The sequence below is a fragment of the Eulemur rufifrons genome, chromosome 7 (assembly GCF_041146395.1).
Source record: "Eulemur rufifrons isolate Redbay chromosome 7, OSU_ERuf_1, whole genome shotgun sequence".
NCBI lineage: Eukaryota > Metazoa > Chordata > Mammalia > Primates > Lemuridae > Eulemur > Eulemur rufifrons.
Window position 1 is genome coordinate 219,745,784 of NC_090989.1, and position 18,535 is coordinate 219,764,318.

Genomic DNA, 18,535 nt, shown 5'->3' on the forward strand with positions numbered 1-18,535 from the left:
ACCTAACTAGTGCCCAGCCCAGAACTTTGTAGGAACTCAATAATGCTTCCTGAAGGACTGATGCCATCTAACTCAAATATGTGCCATTGGTATGAAGAATTCCTCTGGAAAATATTTCTTTACCCATTTGAGAATGGGTGGATCAGACTTTTATTTTACATGTATCTTTATGCTCAATTTAATGCTGTTTTTGAGTGGCAAGGAGAGTAAATCACTAAAACCAAAACTTTTACTTAAAAAAAAATTCAAACTGAACAAGAATCATGCAGAGATGTTTTTATTAAGCTTCATATTCAGCTTACAGCTAAGTATTTCAGGCATTACTTCATTTGAGAAGCAGACATGGATCTAGGAAACATTTCAAGACACTCCAAGGACTTCATAACTACTGGGAACAGAGCAGCTCACTCTGCAAGTAACGTGTATGTTAAGTACTTCAAGGAGTCATTAAGGGAAAGAAGCTAAATGACAGCTGGTCCTCTTCTATGAAATGATTATCCTGGACAAGTAGGTACAAATGAAAGCACATGACTATGACAGAGCTTCAGAGAGTTGGCATCCAAATCCACCCTTATTATTTAGGATAGGACTTGGGGTCACATATCAGAAAGCAAATAATTCAGAATAAGCTATCTGTCAAGTTTTCTACGGATAGTATTAACACTCATGATTAGCTTACGTTTTAAGAAAATCACGAAAAGAACAATTTTGTATTGAAAACCCACTCTGTTATGTGACTATAGGAGAAAGTTTTGAAGAATTTCTCTCCACTCTTGTAGGTTTTTATGAGTTCTTCTGAGAGATTTTCACTGTGACTGTCTTGACTTCTGTATATTCATGGAGACCATATTCTCCCCTAGAGAGAGGAAAAAAAAATACCCACAAACACCATTTAGCATAGAGTGCAAATGTACTGTAGTCCATGATTGATACACGTTTGTTCTTGCTTATCTGGCTAGGAACAATGGAAAATATTTTCTGTGTACAGAGCATTTTATATAGTAGCTAGCCAACCAAAACTGTCTGGACTTACATAAATCCATTTGTGGGAAATATGATTTTAAGATCTCTTTCTTTTTAAATAATGATGTAGGCCGGGCCCGGTGCTCACCCTGTAATCCTAGCACTCTTTTGAGAGGCCAAGACGGGAGGATAGCTTGAACTCAAGAGTTCAAGACCAGCCTGAGCAAGACAAGACCCTGTGTCTACTAAAAATAGAAAAAGTTAGCTGGGCCCGGAGGATCGGTTAAGCCCAGCAGTTTGAGGTTGCAGTGAGCTTTTATGCCATTGCATTCTAGCCAGGATGAAAGGGCAAGACTCTGCAAAAAAAAAAAAAAATCATGTACTCTCAGTTGATTTTGTAGAAATTGTCCATTTTTTACATTATGCTACTTGATTTTAAAAAGCTCTATCTACTCAAAAGACAATTCAGCCCAATAAGAATTTTGTCATTTCCAGTCTAAATTCACTTTAAGACAAATATAGTAAAAGAGGAGAGGTAATGATATATAATCACTCAATAGTAGTACAACAAAACTGTAAACTAAAGCAGAGCTTGAATTTACCAAGTGTACAGAATTGGCACAGAAATGATGAAGGATTGAAACTTTCATTCTAAGGGGTTTAATATGGCTTGAAACAAAATGTTCTGTAGCTGTAGTTTTAGCAATATCTTTTGATTCTCTGCAAAAAAAAAAAAAATCTGACCTTTATTAAAGTTTTCTGATTTTTTTTTTGATTGTTTTCTTTTTTTCTTTTTTTTTTTTTTTTTTGAGACAGAGTCTCGCTTTGTTGCTTGGGCTAGAGTGAGTGCCGTGGCATCAGCCTATCTCATAGCAACCTCAAACTCCTGAGCTTAAGCGATCTACCACCTCAGCCTCCCGAGTAGCTGGGACTACAGGCATGTGTCACCATGCCCGGCTAATTTTTTCTATATATATTTTAGTTGGCCAGATAATTTCTTTCTATTTTTAGTAGAGACTGGGTCTCGCTCTTGCTCAGGCTGGTCTTGAACTCCTGACCTTGAGCGATCCACCTGCCTCGGCCTCCCAGAGTGCTAGGATTACAGGCGTGAGCCACGGCACCCGGCCTGATTGTCTTCTTTTTAAGGAAGAAGACAAGGGTAGATTGTCCTACATTCAGGCTCTTGGGGTTTAGCAGTCGTTGGTTTTTTCTCTTTATATGACCTCCTCTATCCCTAGCCATTTGCTTATATAACTCAAGTCCAACCCAAATGATCAGGAATTAATCCAAGTCAGTCCATTTGGATCCTACTGTATTGTCATCAGGTTTATGGAGACCTCCTACCAGTCTTAGAAACTGTGATTTACCCTTTGTTGAAGAGATGACTAAAGGGACTGGGGCTCAATTATATTCTGTATTATTCTGACAAGAGGATCAAATTATATATACATAAAAATACTCTTAAAACAACAACACTCATGCACATGTCGGCTTACAAAAAATAAGATCTTGATTCTTTTCTACCCCTCCCTTCTTGTAATGTAGACAGGTAAGTAGAAGACATCATTTTCTCGTGAGTAACCTTATATTCTTACACTGATTATTTTCTTGGGCAAGTACGCTTATAAATATACCTTTTAAAAGCTTCAATGAGAATGTTTTTCAAAGCAATTAAAGGGTTTATCCTCAGTTGTCTGAAACCCATTAAAAGGATAGTATTTTATCTCATAGAGTTAGATAAATCAACCCATAATTTTAACCCATAGGCTTTCCATTGTATTTTGGGTCACATGGCACCTGAAGCTCTCCAGAGAGTAATAAATGTGATTATTGTCCTGTTCAGGCTGGGACATTATATATACCTATGTTCCTGACACTTAGGAAATTGTTGATGGTTGACTCCTGTTTTCAACCCTTTTCTTATTTGATTCCCTTATGTCTTAACCTTAAAGTCTGTATTCAACAGAATTTACAAGTTGGTCTACTGAAGTTGTTTCATCCATTTTGATTATTTTATCTTCACTGTTCCCAGGAAAATGTGTTAAGTAGCTGGGCCAGCAATGAACTAACCGACCTTCAGAGTAATCTATCCTTTGTTCTAGGTTTGTATAAAGAAATTAGTTCTGCCAAGGGATTCTCCAGTAATAGATATTAGAAAGAGAAGAAACTAGGGGAGGAAGAAACCATTTGTTGACTTTCCACTTTGTGACAGTCACAAGGCTAGGGATTGGACATTCATTATGTCATAACCATCTTTAGAGGAAAGTTAGCATCTCCACTTGAAATATGAGCAATGGAGGCTCAGAAGTCAGAAAACTTGAAGCGGGTAGCATGGCCAGCAAGTGGTGGAGTCAGGATTTAAATGCAGGTTGGTCAGACTCAAAGGATGTCTTCTCAGATATGCCTTGTACATTTCATGGGTTGATCTTTTGCTGCTATCTCCTCAAAACATTCTAAACACATCCAAGACTCTTTGCTACTCTACAAGTAAAATCTCAGACAATTTTCTTGGCTTTAGGACTTCTAAATCTATATCATATTTAACTGTGAATCATACTTCTCACCCCCATAAATCCACACCAACGAACCAACCAACTAAATTCACTAGCCCTTCAGCACACCACACATAATGTTCCATTCAAGAATGCCCCAGATGAAGTCCAATCTCTTCTGTGAGGTCTTCTCTACCAACTACCATCACATTTTTTCTCCACTGAATTTCCGCTGGACTTAGAACCATACAACCATGGAAAGGAGCTTAAAAGACCTTCTATTTCCTCCGCCCACGCCTATCTTCACCCACAATCCTTGACCGTGTGTGACAGATGAAAATAGTGACAGAGACATGCTACCCTAAATGCTAAAGTCAGGTGCTGTCCAGATTTCCTGTCCTTCAATACTTTGCTCTGCACTTAAACTGCTTCTCTGCCCCTGTGAGGTATGGAGTCTTGATCCAGTGTGTGCAAGTTATTTTGCACATATTTTTACATATCCCTCCTGCCACCACAGTTAGGTAGAGGATGGAACATAGTGTCATGTCCCTAGGACCTTATCCGTAGCAAGCTGAGAAAGTTGACAGATCATTCTGTCATTCCTCCATTTCACTGGCTTCCTAAAAATATTGTTTAATTGTAATTTTGCTGATTTATTAAGACAAATGGCAAAGAGTATGGCTATTTCATGCATTCGTGACCCTTAGAAACTGAGAAAGACTTATTTTTTACTTACTATTTACCAAATGGTCAGCTTTACTATGTTTGATTCCACAAGGATTGCATATGATTTATCTTTTTTCTTCAAGAATTTTAACTATATTGGTAAATGTAAGAGAATTTAAAGAAATAAAATGGCTAAATTACTTGAATAAACTTAACCAAACATCTTGCCAATATTTTCTGTGTTTACATATGTATGCGAACATTTTTACAAAAATTCTGTATCTCCCAGCTTCAAAAGCAACTGAAGGCTCACAAATACACGTATGTATAAATATTCTCAATCTATTCACTACTATAAAACATGTTTCCCTTAGTCAAATTTCCCTTCAGGTTTATATTTTAGTTCCAAAAATAACTTATTCAGGTAATTTAAAATCTTAGAGTCTACATCAATAATATTTCAACAAATGAGAATCATTCCTCTCACACTGATGTTTTCTGAGATAAGGCACCTAATTGACTTATTTAGGGGCATATTCAAATAACTGGAGTGTTCTTATATTTGCACCCTTATCACAATCACCACTTTATGCTTTTCACCTCCTTTCTGGAGATGTTTCACACATGGACTTCATTCATACATGCAGCAAACAATCTAAAAGTAAGAAATATTTCAATCACCAGTGTAAAGTGGTTAATACAGATCTCATGAATAGTAGGAGCTTAATAAATTATATTTCCCTTCTGCCAGCACCTTTCTGCACTTATGGGGGTACAGCCAACATTTAATAATCTATTGGGTCCAGGAAAGATCAGAAGCAGGTTTTATTTAAGGTGGCAACTGTGAGTTAATTTCGTAGGAGCAAAAACCATTTTTATGAAATATCAATACAAAGTTATTCTTACATTTCTCGTCCATTTCCAGACATCTTGAAGCCACCAAAGGGGGACTGGGAAGATCCCGCGAGATAGCAGTTCACCCTGAATAGAAGTACATTATAGACGATAGTTAACATATGAAATAACTTTTATTTGGCAATTTTAGAAATTTAGAAAGCTCAAGAACTCCATTAATTTTAATGTGACATGCTCATTGCAACAAAAAGCAGCACTATAAATTGGACTGTGGAAGCATATGGATATATGCCATTTTCTTTGGCATATACCCAAATGATATATGTATGTATGTATGTACATGTGTATGGCCTTTTTGGCAGTATATCATGTCCCTGAGAAGCCATAGTTAGAATTATACAAGTTAGAATTCTAGAATAGCTAATATGTCATAGGAGAAAGGATATGGTTTACTGAAGACAGCAATTTGTTCAGTGGATGTTCCTTTATTCCTTACTGCCTATATTCAATAAGCTTTGCAGTTCTCTTGAGGTTTGTGTATTTAATAGCTTAGATTTTCTTTTGCAACTGCAATATGTATCATATTACTCAGTTCATTTTTTCTCGAGTAATTGGTTCAATAAATTACTTAAACAGAGGCCTTGGTAGAGGTTGGACTTAATTATCAATCTGTTTATTCCCTGTCCTATCTCATAAAGTGTTTAAAGATGCTTATAAAAACAAATGTAATTACAAAAATATTAATAGTTGGAGTTCAAGAAATAATTACAATAAAAGATCAAGATGGGGCAAATAAGAATGCAGTTCTGCAGGCCATGAATAATTTGTTTGGCATTAAATTACCTGGTGGCCAAAGTTAACAGCAAAATCTTATTACCTACATGATTCTCACTATACACAAAAGAAAAAAATATTTTTTAAAGTAGAAAACAATGTTATTTTTTAATAATTTTCCCTCCCTTTATGCTACTATGATAGGGGGACAAACATTGTGAGTTTCAGAAAAATTGTATTATATTTGGAAGATTTTAATCATTATTCTGATCCTGAAATAACATTCAAATGTTTTCTCAGTTACAACACATACTATCTCAATTCTCAGCATTTTACATTTTCACTGGACCACAGAGTTATTATCCATGTCTCCCATCCTGGAGTAATAGTTCTTTTAATAAATTTACACTTTTAAAAGGCAGCTTGTCTTAGCTTTGTTTAATACTCATTTAAATTGTAAAATCACACACCTACTTTGAAAATGTGGGTAAAATCCCAGCAACTCTGAAACTCAATCATTGTTCTAAAAACACTAAGAAGCTATTAGATGGTAAAATGCCACAATATTATTATGCTCTAGGATACATAGCAATAAAAATATCTTCCCCTCTGTCTTAATTGTGCAGATATTCCTGACTGGGAATTCCTAAGACACCCAGTGAAATGTTAGAACAAGTTTCTGTATCAATTAGACATGTAACATTCTGTTTCTCCAAAATCAAAAACCTCAAATTTATCTTTGTCTTTTGTTTGTTGGGTTTATTTTGTTTTTTAAAGCACCAACTGCTTTTCTAGCAAGCCATGTATTTCCAAATGAAAAATCCAAGTCTCAAAGGGTTTAAGGTAACCTGTTAATGTGCTTAACATTGAAAATGCTGCATTGCTTAGGGTTGACTTACCACACTGTCCCAGCCTGCAGAGCAGAGGACACGGTCATGGCTTTATCAAGGTCTTTGGTAAAGATTCCTGCTGCTAAGCCATAGTGAGTATTGTTTGCTCTCTTGATCACGTCATCTAAAGATTTAAACTTCATGATTTGCTGCACTGGTCCAAATATCTATACCACAAGAAATGGATTAAATAAATCAAAATGATAGGTTAAAACTAAATATTTCACATGATACTGTAATTTCTTTTTTACAAACTATCCTAAATTGATTAAGATTTTGCTTCTATTCTCAAACCTATGTGTAAGAATCCAAATAGGTAGCTGCAGAAATGGTAGGTGAGACTAGGTAATGGTCATGTGTTAAGTTCTCTTTGGAACAAAATAGGGCATAAATAATTAAGGCAATGTTCATTTTCTAGATGTCGGAATAAAGCTTCCAAGAACTTATAATTGTGCATCAAATCATTAACTTCAGAATTTCTTTTTCATTTAGGGCCATTTAAAATTCTCTCCCTAGTTTTCCTCATCTTCCAAGTTACTACATGTAACAGTGAGCTCCAGAAAGCAATGCTTGCTCTTCTGGAGAAATGAATAGGCAATAATTGATAATAGTAATTGTCTTTTAAATACCAGTATATCATTGGTTGAAATATTAACTATTTTACTGTACTTAGATATTTTCATAATTCCTCAAGGTAGGTAAAACAACATGAATTTTTGTTCAGATTCTATTTTGTAGCCAAATCTTATGCACCTTACATATACTAAACAGAATGGTTCATTACTGCAAGAGCTTAAATCCTGAAACACCCTGTACCAATCAAAGCTTGAGTTCATTGACAATGTCTGTAGTTGCAGAAAACAACTAAAAATCACAATTTGCTTATTTTAGCCTAAAGTACTCTCACTTTTGCTAGACCTCTAGGTAGTGCAGCCCAAACAAGTTATTCTGTATCTCAGCCCCAGGTAGGAGAAAGATAACTGGATTTTCTCTTAAAAATTAAGCTCCTACATTTTATTTCAATAAGACATTTATTAAAATGAAATAAAAGAAGGCGTTTCCTCTGAGTGTTACCAGAATATTCTGGGAAACGTGAATGAGAAGTGGTAAAAATCAGAAATGACAAATGGTTTTCTGGTTTTTATCCACTGCTTTAAGTGTTAGAGGGTTAGGGGGTATGAGTCAATAGAGGCTGAGTGCACATCCTAAGGTCATAAATCTAATCAGGAGATTGTAACCCAGGAACCAGACATACAGCTGCTGCTGCACTAAATGTGTTCATATTTTACATAATTTTAATTGAACTTAGCCCATGGCTCCAGGCTTCAACTTTGAAGTAGCAAGCTAGCTGTTCTACTATGAATAATCTGTGAACATAATGAATGTTTCTTTGACTGAAGATCTTTTCCCTAATCCTTTCTATCTGGTATCAATCAAGATATACAAGAACAACAGTACCAATCTTTCTAACTAATGTAGTATATCTTAGTTAAATATTTGGTGAGCATATATATACATGTATATATGTATGTATATATAACTTACATATTTTATATATATACATAAACTAACCAAATATTTAAATACAATATACAAAATTAGGAAGACTAACAGCTGAAAAACACAGAGCCAAGAGCACATGGATGATGGGGAGTGATACCGGGATGAATGCAGTTTTCAAATATATCAATGGCTATTATGTAGAAAAAGTTCATAGGGCAAATATGGAACCAGCAGGTAGAACATAAGTACTTATTTTTGTATGTGTGTTAAGAACACTTAGAATCTACTCTCTTAGCGATTGTGAAGTATGTAACAGGTTATTAATTATAGTCACCATCCTTACAATAGATCTCTTGCATTTATTCCTTCTAACTGAACTTTGGTACACTTGACCAACATCTCCCATCCTCACACCCAACTCCCCAAGTCCCTGGTGACCACCATTCCACTCTCAGCTTCTGTGAATTTTACTGTTCTAGATCCCACGTATAAGTGAGAAAAATGCTGTATTTGTCTTTCTGTGCCTGGCACATGTCTCTTAGCACAGTGTCCTCCAGGTTCATTTATGTTGCCACAAATGACGGGATTTTTTCCCTTTACTTTAAAGCTGTGAAGGAAGCACCTAGAAATTGCTCAGCATCCTGATCTGTTTGGCTGAAAAGTTTTGGCTGGCCCAATGGATTCCTTACTACTTTTAGTCTTGATCACAAATAAACCTTTATGAGAAATAAAGAGTAACGTTTATTTTGAAAGATGTTCAAAGAGGTGAGAATCTATACACACATGGAGACAAAGCAAGGCAACAAAAGGACAGAATGAAACCATTTACCTCCTCTTTGGCGATGCGCATATCATCTCTAACATTAGAGAAAACTGTGGGTTGGACAAAGTAGCCTTTGTTCCCCCAGGGGCCTCCGCCACATTCCAGTTTGGCCCCTTCTTTCTTCCCACTCTCAATGAGATCAAGTATTTTATCATGTTGTTCCTTGTCAATCTGTTTGAAAAATATCACATGAAAAGGCAAAAAAAAAAAAAAAAAAAAAAGAAAAGACACTGTAAAGACAATACCATTTCTGGGCCTGTTAATGAGAGTTTCAAAATGCTAAGATATTGTTATTAAGTCAAACATTGAATCAAAACAGCTAACAGAGGCTCAGATTCATTCTTTGGGTAGATTTTCTTCTCATGACTTTTTAGAGAAGAACCCTTAAAGATGGATAATTGTATTTAGTATTTCTTTCACAGTTATATGAGAAAAATATGTCAATATTGCAAACCTCTCACACAGTTGTCATTTATTAACTGCAGAAGAAATGCCTGTTAACAATCTAATACATTTACATAGAAACTGAAATATTAATATTGAAATATTAATATTCCCAACTGAAATATTAATAAAAGGAGTGAATGGAAACAAAGAGAACTTTGATGCTGGGTTTAAGTAGATACGGCAGTTGGAAAGCACATGCTTTTAGATTTGTCTCAGAAGACTCCTGTGCCTATGTTTGGATCTCCCCATTCCTGAACCATCCCCTCTGGGCTGGTCCAGGGCCTTGAATATCCCATTCTGAGTATAGTTCAGGCTTCCTCCCGGATCAGGTCACATTGGGACAGTCAATAGGTTTGATTCCAATTTCTGGCTTCTCCTGATTGTGACCATCGCGCTTCATTAAATGGGCCACATCTAAATATATGACAAACATTGCAAAACTTAAATGGTCTTTTAAATATATTTTTATAAGAAAAAAATGAGTCCAGAGTTCTGGTTGTGAATACCAGAAACACATTCTTCTTCTCCATGCACTGGCATTGGTTACATATTGTTTCAATTCCTGCTTTGGGAGGTTGAGTGATCGGGTAACTCTCGGTCTCCAAATCATTGGTAAAACTGCCTGTCTCAGGTGTGGAGGGGGTTCAGGACTAAAGGCAAAAGAGGAGATCCAGTAGTTAAGGTGGGGGTAGTATCTCTTTCCAGTTTAACTTGTCTCTTCTCATTACTTAAAAAGTCTTCTTTATCCTCTTCTTTGACTCTGCAAATCTTCCAGGCCTCAGCTCTCATATTTAACTATTCATAGATTGAGTGCTATTTGAAACCAGAAACTATCTTCCAAAATTTGGCACAATATTTGATATAATGTTGTTCAATGCTCTTTAGTGCACCTTATTTGATAGAATATTTCAAAAACAAAACCTTCCTTCATTTCTCAGATGAAGGAAGTTGTAGTGTGGGTTTAAGAAGAAGAGATATTTAAATTGAATACAATCAGACTAAGTGGGTAGTGTTAGAGAGACTCTGCTTGGTTAAGATATTCTAGTGTTTCAGTAAACACTCAAGGATCCATGTCCTATTCCAAGATATTAATCTGACTATGCCCTCCACGTGATTTTTTGGTTTTTATTTCAAGATATGTTTCCCAAGTCATAATGTTTCCCTGTCTGTGAGCAGAGTGGATACCCGGTGACAATCCAATCCCTGCATATGTACTAGAAAAAGAGGCTGAAGGGATTTGTTTGTCGGGAAACTTAGCTGGTCACTAAGTTCTAAAACTACAAGACCTCATATCTCAGTGCCTTGCTACTGATGGGGTCCTACAGCCAGCAGCTCTGCATCACTTGGTAGCAAAATGTGCTTCTCGGACCCCACCCCAGACCTGCTGAATCCTTGGGGGATTCAGATACACAGGAAAGATTGAGGAACACTGTGCTGTACCTTGGGGCAAGTGACAGAAAATTTCAGCTATACTTAGGGACACACGCAGTTTGGTTTGGGTAACTTTCATTGAGCATAAATGTAAACTTCTTCAGGAGGTGTCAGATTGACCTTATGTGAACTTAGCCTTCTTTCTGGACCTCAGGCACTGCTCCATGCTAGGAGTAGCCGGGGCTCTCTGCTGTGTGAGGAAATGATTGGTATCAATGATATTGTTCTAACAGTCTCAGAGCACACATTTTCATGTGTTTGAATGTGCAAATTCTTTTATTCCTTAGGCTTGATGAGTTGAAGAAAAAGACAAATTGAGAAAAGACACTGACACATAACTGAAATTATTTAGAAACCACAGATCAACAAGAGCAATGAGAGTGAAAAAGTCATTGATCTTAATGATTATCAGCATACTATGAAAATAGAAACATGTAATTTTTACTTAACAGAAACTTGAGCATATGAACTCAACTCTCTGATGGAAGAATTATATGGATTATCTCATTTCCCTGCAGAATGATCCCACAAGCTTGGTCCTGCTATCCCTATTTTACAGATGAGAAAATAGAGTCTCAGAAAAGTTAGATTTTAAATTCAGCCTGTAACTCAAACGCCCACCTTTCCACACTCTAACCAGATGCTACTCTGCTGACAATGTTAACACAGTTTACGTGGATATCATCACTTCTTTTTCAAATTAAAATACTGATTTTTCCAAGTTTTTAAGGAAATGCACATTTTTGTCTATGAAGTCAAATAGGAAAATCACTTTACAAATGCTGAAAAATATATATCTATGAACACACATATAATACAAATATATAAAATATACATATATGTATATATATTGCATGTTCTACTTCCAAATATTTTGTTTGTAATCTTCAAAATTAAAAAAAAAAAAAAAAAACTCTTACTTTTTTTTTTCCAAAACAAACCTGTATGGTGATTATTTTACCTGTAATTGTTTTGTTTTTACATTTCATGATAAAGATTCTATAGTTATATTTAAAAAAGCCTCAGTTCACTCAGCCACCAGTGGATGAGACAACAGACTGAAGCTCAGTGAATGAGTGTACCTTTTCCGTAAGCTCTTGCTCATAACAACAGATGAATGTTTTTAAGTGTTATGAAGCTTGGGGGCTTTTCAGTCTTGTTTCTCAAAGTTCCAACATACCTACTTATCCTACTTAGTGCAACCTGTGATAAAAAATCTATTGATTTATAGTGATTAAAGTCTTACATTAATCAGAACACTGGATTATTTACTTTAGAATCCTATGAAGAATAATTTTTAACAGTCTAATAGAACTCCTTTCTCTTAAAAACAATGAGGTATTCCAGCCCAATTTTTGAGACTCTGGTAGAAGTGTGTAGAACCCTAATGGAGAAAAGTCTTGCCTCACTAATGTTCAGTATTAAATATCTTAGATATTCTCTTCTCTCTTCTTTTCAAATTTATCCATCCATCATCTATCAGCTACTTTTGAATCAAATGGCAAAGGGCTTTACTTTTAAACAGATAGATACATAGATTTTAAAGGGAGAAATAATCACAAGAGAAAACTTAGAATCCTATTCTTTTATGAAATGGGTGACCAAGTCATATTGAGTTAAATGTATTTCTTGGCATCCATTTGAACAGTTATCATTATCAAATATGATAAAAATTGGAAACTACTTTTATGTACTAATTAAGCTCAAAAACAAATGCCAAAAATAATGGGATCCATATAAAACAAATTACTTCATTTCTTGATGAAGATATTTCAGGGCTTTTAGGTTTTAATATTTGGCATTGTCTAAGTCCTAAGATTCTTCTATTTGGATGTCTTGGGATGGTAAGAAAAGTCCAAGATACTCTTCTAACTTACTTAGAATGTCCACTCCATGAGGTCAGGGATCATGTCCTCCTTGTTCCTTTTGGCATTGCCAGGTACCTATCTCAGGGCTTGGCTGACAGCAGTGTTCACTAAATTTTAGTTCATTGAATTTATTTTTGGTTTAGAATAAGTCAAGAATAGTGTTTGGTTTCAAATCAATAGCATGGAACAGTATATAAGTTTAGCATGAAAGAATAAAGCCTCCAAAGCTTAATGTCTACACTCTAGAGCAAGATTTCTCAGCAGCAGACCCATTGTCATTTGGGCCAGATAATTTTGTTTGGGGGCTCTCTTGTATAATGTAAGATGTTTAGCAGCATTTCTGGCCTCTACTCATTAGATGCCAGTAGAATTACTCTTCCTCACTGAAGTTGTGATAACTTGAAATGTCTCCAGACATTGACAGTTATCCCCTGGGGGAGGCAAGCAGAATTGCTCCTAGTTGAGAATCACTGCTTTAGAGAAAGATCTTAAAGGGCAGGAGGAAATTCAGAACCAATGGTGTAGGAGCTTGAATAACAAACAATGAACAGAGAACTGTCCAACGAAGAGGGAAAGGTGACCTTTGCTAACAGAGACACTTTTATTGATAATGGTTCAAAGAAAACTAGAAGCCCTAGGGGAATAATTGAGCTTTTACAACTGCAATGAGAAGTTTGCCACAAACTTGGAAACTCAGGACCTTTTAGAACATTCATGCTATCATTAGAGGGTCAGAGTTACTGAACTCGGCAGAGGATTTAGGGGTGTGCATCTCTATGGGATGGCAGCTGAGATAGAGGATTGATTCAGAGGAAGAAATGATAGGAAAGTAGAACTTTGAAGTGGACAGAGAATGGTAGACAGGAATCAAGCAGTGTGCAGATTGAGGAAAGCAAGAGCTTTAGAGTGTTTGTTAACTTTCCTCATGTCTTTAATTTCCAGCATGGTTCTTGTACTGTTCCAGTGAGGAAAACGGGCAACAAAAAACCAGAATGATTTCTTTATCCCTGGGAATTAATTTTTTTTTTTTAAATCACCAACTGGCACAGTATTTTTACCTAGAAAGACACGTAGATGGAAAATAACCTTAATAAAATCTACACCTGAAGAAGATACTTTATTCTTCTTCCCTGAAAATGCTATCCCTTCTATTGTGTACTCACCTGAGGGCCTTGATTTACTCCTCCAGTCAGAGGATTTCCAAGAACGTACTTCTTAGCCCGCTCTACACTCCTCCGAACAAACTCATCATAAATTGGTTCTTCCACAAAAAGCCGGGATGCGGCTACACAACACTGGCCCTGGTGGTAGAATACCCCGTGGTGTGCGTATTCCACAGCACTGTTCACTGCAAGGAAGACATTCACATTGAAGAAGAGATATTTTCTAAAGATTATATATTATGTATATATTTCTTAGAGGCAATATGGTGATAATGAAAAGTTATGAGTTGTATAGTCAGACATGGGCTTAATACAATGTACCTCTTAACAGCCTGGTGACAAATTAACCTTTCTGATCCTTTATTTACTGTGGAAATAATAGCAAAAAAAATAGCAGAATCTGAAAAAAATAGTGGCTACTATTATAACTTTAATATAGATATTATCAAGAATGTGGATTTTATCATAGATTAAATCTCATTTCAAATGATTTTTGTAAATATCTCCATTTTTAAATAGATGACTATGAATATTTCTTTCAGGCTTCATGTTTTAACCAGATAACAAAGAAATCTGAAATGTCTATTGCATTAAATAATCTCAAAAGGTCTTAAATACTCTGCTCAAAAGGAAAAGTGATCTTTGTGGGGAAAAAAAACAAAATAAACAAAAATAACTAAAGAAAACAACAGCAAAAAACCACTAATACTGAGAATCACTCATCCACATAGAATGACCTCATTCTAGCAAAGACTTTTTCAAAATCTATATAAAGTGTATCATATTATTTCATATATTATGCCTATAAATTCTTATTTATTTTAGATAGTAGAATGTACCTTAAAAGGAAGACATAGGTTGCTTCATTAATAGATCCTAAAGAAGAATAAAGTTTTCTTTGCATTTTAATTTTCTACATGCTGAAGATTCAACTCAACATTATAGCAACTGGGTGTTGTTTTTATTCATTTTGTAAAGTAATCACACTTGCTTAAGTTGTAGTGGTTTACAGAAAACCTTAGAAAAATTGGGAATCTTGTCATGTTTATAGAATGTTTAATACGGTAGTATGCTCCAAAAAACATCAATTAAGATCACAATAGCAACATAGGCCAATTCCATGCAGCCTTTGTGTTTATGGCCTCAAATAATAATGGAGCTGTGAAAGAAAGAGTTCAACATCTACTTCTGCTAATTAACTAATATTTATGAAGTAATTTTGGGATTCTACTTGGTAATATAATCAGAATGAACCCAGAATATTATAGAGTAGAGTCTCATCATAATTGTAGATTTTGTATTTAAACTCAACTATATTTGCTAGGGGAAAAAAAATAATTTATTTAAATAGTAGGTGTGATCTTCTTCTGGACATTTCATTTAATGAGCTTATGACACAGAGAGAAGGGAGATGGCAAATGGAAAACTGCTGTCTCCCCATTTGGTCTCAGTCTAACATGTCTCCAGGTTATCTCATTACGCTTAATATGACATTAATAATTAAAGGTATGGAATTTTATCCATACCATTGTTCCTAAATGCCAAATGTTTATGTTAACCAGAATTTATGTGAGGAAATTGAAATCTATTCCAAACTAGAAAAAAATTGTGTTTGTATTAAACTTATCTATGTTTTATAAGTTTAGGACAATTTAAGAGATGTTCAAGAGTAATTCTGGACTCTGATTAATTCCCTACGCTTTGAAGTTAGAAACAAACCCTTTTGTAAAATTTAAGTTCATTGAATGGCATGATCAGACACCACAAAGGACTCAGGGTGAAGAGTTAAAGCGGCTCATACTCACAGTCCGCATCAGCAAACACAATGCAAGGGCTCTTCCCGCCAAGCTCCAGGGTCACCCTCTTCAGATTGCTTTTCCCCGCAGCCTCTTTGATCAGTTTGCCAACCTGAAATGGAGCATTACAAAGGGAGAAGGCTTAGTCTGCTCTCACGAAGACAGGTTTATTTAGTGTTTTAAGTTTATATGATATTTGTGTGAAAGTTAAACTTCACAGTTAAATTAAACTTGGGAGAAACCCTGACAGTTTTCAAGATTTGGCACCTTTAGATATAAAAGGCTCCCTTCTCCAAGCATGCAGACACAAAGGAATCATAAAAATGCTCATAAGTAAGAGAGCAGAGATACAGAACATGAGAGCTGATCTTGATTGTCTACACAGGAGGTTATTTTTCATTTTAGTCAGAACTTCATCTCTGTATGGATTGATCAGACGTATCATGACCCAATCACAACTTATCTATTATGACTTTTTATCCCTCTACTTACACCCAGAGAACTCTACCAGCCCAACTGGCATATTCACCACCTCCTGAATCTCATCTCTCTTCTCATCATATGCCCACCCAACCTGGGCTGCCTCCACGTTCTACCCTTCTTTGGGGTCCAGCTCACATCTTACCTTCTCCCTGAATCCTTCTGATGACTCTACGTAGAAATGACACTCTTCTCCTGGCCTCCCAAAGAACTTCATGAAGACTCTTCTAAGAAGAGTCTGCCTCAGATTGTATTATTTGTATACACATAAATTTCCCAAAGAGATTGCTACATCATTGGTAGCAATGACGATATCCTAACACTGCATACCTCTCCTCAGTAGCATCTCTCCACATGGGCTCACTGAACTATTGATTGACTGACAGACTTCTCTCTCTTTCCTCCCCCATAACACACATACACTCTGAACAGTGAAGTAGATGAAAGAAATTGGATCTGTGCTCTCCTGCTACTTCAGTTAGCTGGAATCTTACTATTCTGGTTTCTTCTTTAATGCTAGTTGCCTCTATTGTCTTTAATTTTTTTTCTTTGTGGATCACTTCCATTCAAGAGTATTTTCTATCATTGTTCTTGTTTTTCTATCTACAAAACTTGGCTTGTTTCATAATTATTTATTTTTTATCATTTTTACTTAATGGATTTTTACTAATGGATTTTAAGTCTAATCCACTAAAGTGATCTTTGCTTTTCTTTGTTTTAAATATAATTCATTTTATTTTGCTTCCTTTATTCTCTGGGTTTATTTTTTCCTAATACACATGATAGATTTTAATAAAAAAAAATTATATTCCAACTGAGCAAAAGTAGATGTTTGCTAAGTGTATGTACAAATTTTATGTGGTTACTGAACTAACTTACTGTGCATTATAGAATAAAGCATTAACTAATGTTTTCATCTTAAAGATTTCCTGTTCTAAATCAAACCTCTAAAAGTAGTTTAATAAAAATAAACTAAAAGTAGACTTTCACTGGAGAACCCAATATGAAATGTCTCTTGTGTTTCATTTTCCTTCTACAACATACTCCTAAGGACTATTTTCAAAAGTTGAATTTTCATTTAAGATGATTAATAATTTTCTTTATTCTAGATAACACTCTTTGCCTTTCCCTCTTTGAATTCCCCAATTTCATTCTGCATATTTTTTTTTCCTTTTTGTAAACTTAGGTTTACTGGAGAAACTCCATTAAGGTAGATAAATTTTATCTGGGGAAAGGGAGTAAAATCAGAATTATTTTTCTAAAAGATACAGATATCAAAAGACTAGTGTGAAGAATGGTTAGAAGTGTGGATGAGGAAGAAAGGTTATACTTTTGCTTAGTGCAAGTTTAAGTGGCCAATAAAAGGCTTGCTTGAAATTTCCCAAAAGTCTAAGCCCAAACAAGGAAACATCCATTTTTTGTCTTGTGATTTCTTTCCTTTATTTGGAAATAAGTAAAGATTCATCATTTTTCTCAAAGAGGTTTGTAATGAAGAAAAGATAAGAACTATAATCACTACAGGTAAATAGTCTATGCTATGATATTGTGGTGTTTCCACCTGGGGCAGAAGTAGCAAATGTTCATGAAAAGGACATAACTTAGTATGTCTTGCACAATGTGTAGGGTACTGTTTTACACGAATCTCACAGGACATTAAAATTCTTACCTCGCTAAAAGTATTGTTAGAATGGGAGTCATTGCTACAATGACCCCAAATATGTAATCTGTTTTTTGCCTTTTTCATGGTATTTGCCAAGTTCCCTGATACCTGCCCAGTAACAAACCTGAAGCTAAAAGAGAACCCAGAAAGAGGTTCCAGGGAGCACGGACCTAAGTTCCATGCATTGGAACTAAGATGGGTTTTTCTGTGTGGCTTCTACAATCATATTATTCACACTTAATTCTGTATACTTATTTAGAATTAGTCACTGTACTGGTTTCAGGAGATAATAATGAACAAGTATCTTTGTGGATATTCCGCAAGGAAGAGAAAGACACATAAAAAGGCCACAGGCATGTGTTCTTACAGTTGTGTATCACGGCCAATGGGAACACAGATAGCTGTTGTTAAATTCAGAATGCTCCTGCGACTGCAGCAGTGAGGAGAAAGCCAGCCAGGGGATATGTGGGGGGAGCCAGGTTGGAACAGGTTATGACCACGTGTAAACAAAAAGCACGTGGGAATGAAAAGATGCATGGAATAATCAGGAAGTGACGGGGCAGGTGGCAGAGATGGGGAACATTTATAGGGAGAGGAAGTTCTTCCCTCACACCTTCTAAATTATTGTGAGAAATTAAGGAGCGGGAGAGGGAAGAGAAGAAGGTAATGAGTACAGACACATATAATAACCATGGCATTTACTGAGTGCTGGGTAGGGTGCTAC

General features: G+C 35.6%; 1 protein-coding gene across 3 annotated transcripts in view; it reads right to left on the minus strand.

Annotated features, from left to right (window-relative positions):
- Window positions 1–649: 649 nt before the first annotated feature.
- Window positions 650–18,535, minus strand: part of LOC138388357 (aldehyde dehydrogenase 1A1-like) — a 39,037-nt gene continuing 21,151 nt past the window's right edge. For all 3 annotated transcript variants that reach the window (XM_069476392.1, XM_069476391.1, XM_069476390.1), the window contains 6 exons: window positions 15,681–15,783; window positions 13,876–14,060; window positions 8,973–9,137; window positions 6,650–6,807; window positions 5,028–5,102; window positions 650–856 (listed from right to left, as the gene is read on the minus strand). In XM_069476392.1, coding sequence (XP_069332493.1) covers window positions 784–856; window positions 5,028–5,102; window positions 6,650–6,807; window positions 8,973–9,137; window positions 13,876–14,060; window positions 15,681–15,783 — 759 coding nt within the window. In that variant the 3' untranslated portion in view covers window positions 650–783. The remainder of the gene's footprint in view (window positions 857–5,027; window positions 5,103–6,649; window positions 6,808–8,972; window positions 9,138–13,875; window positions 14,061–15,680; window positions 15,784–18,535) is intronic.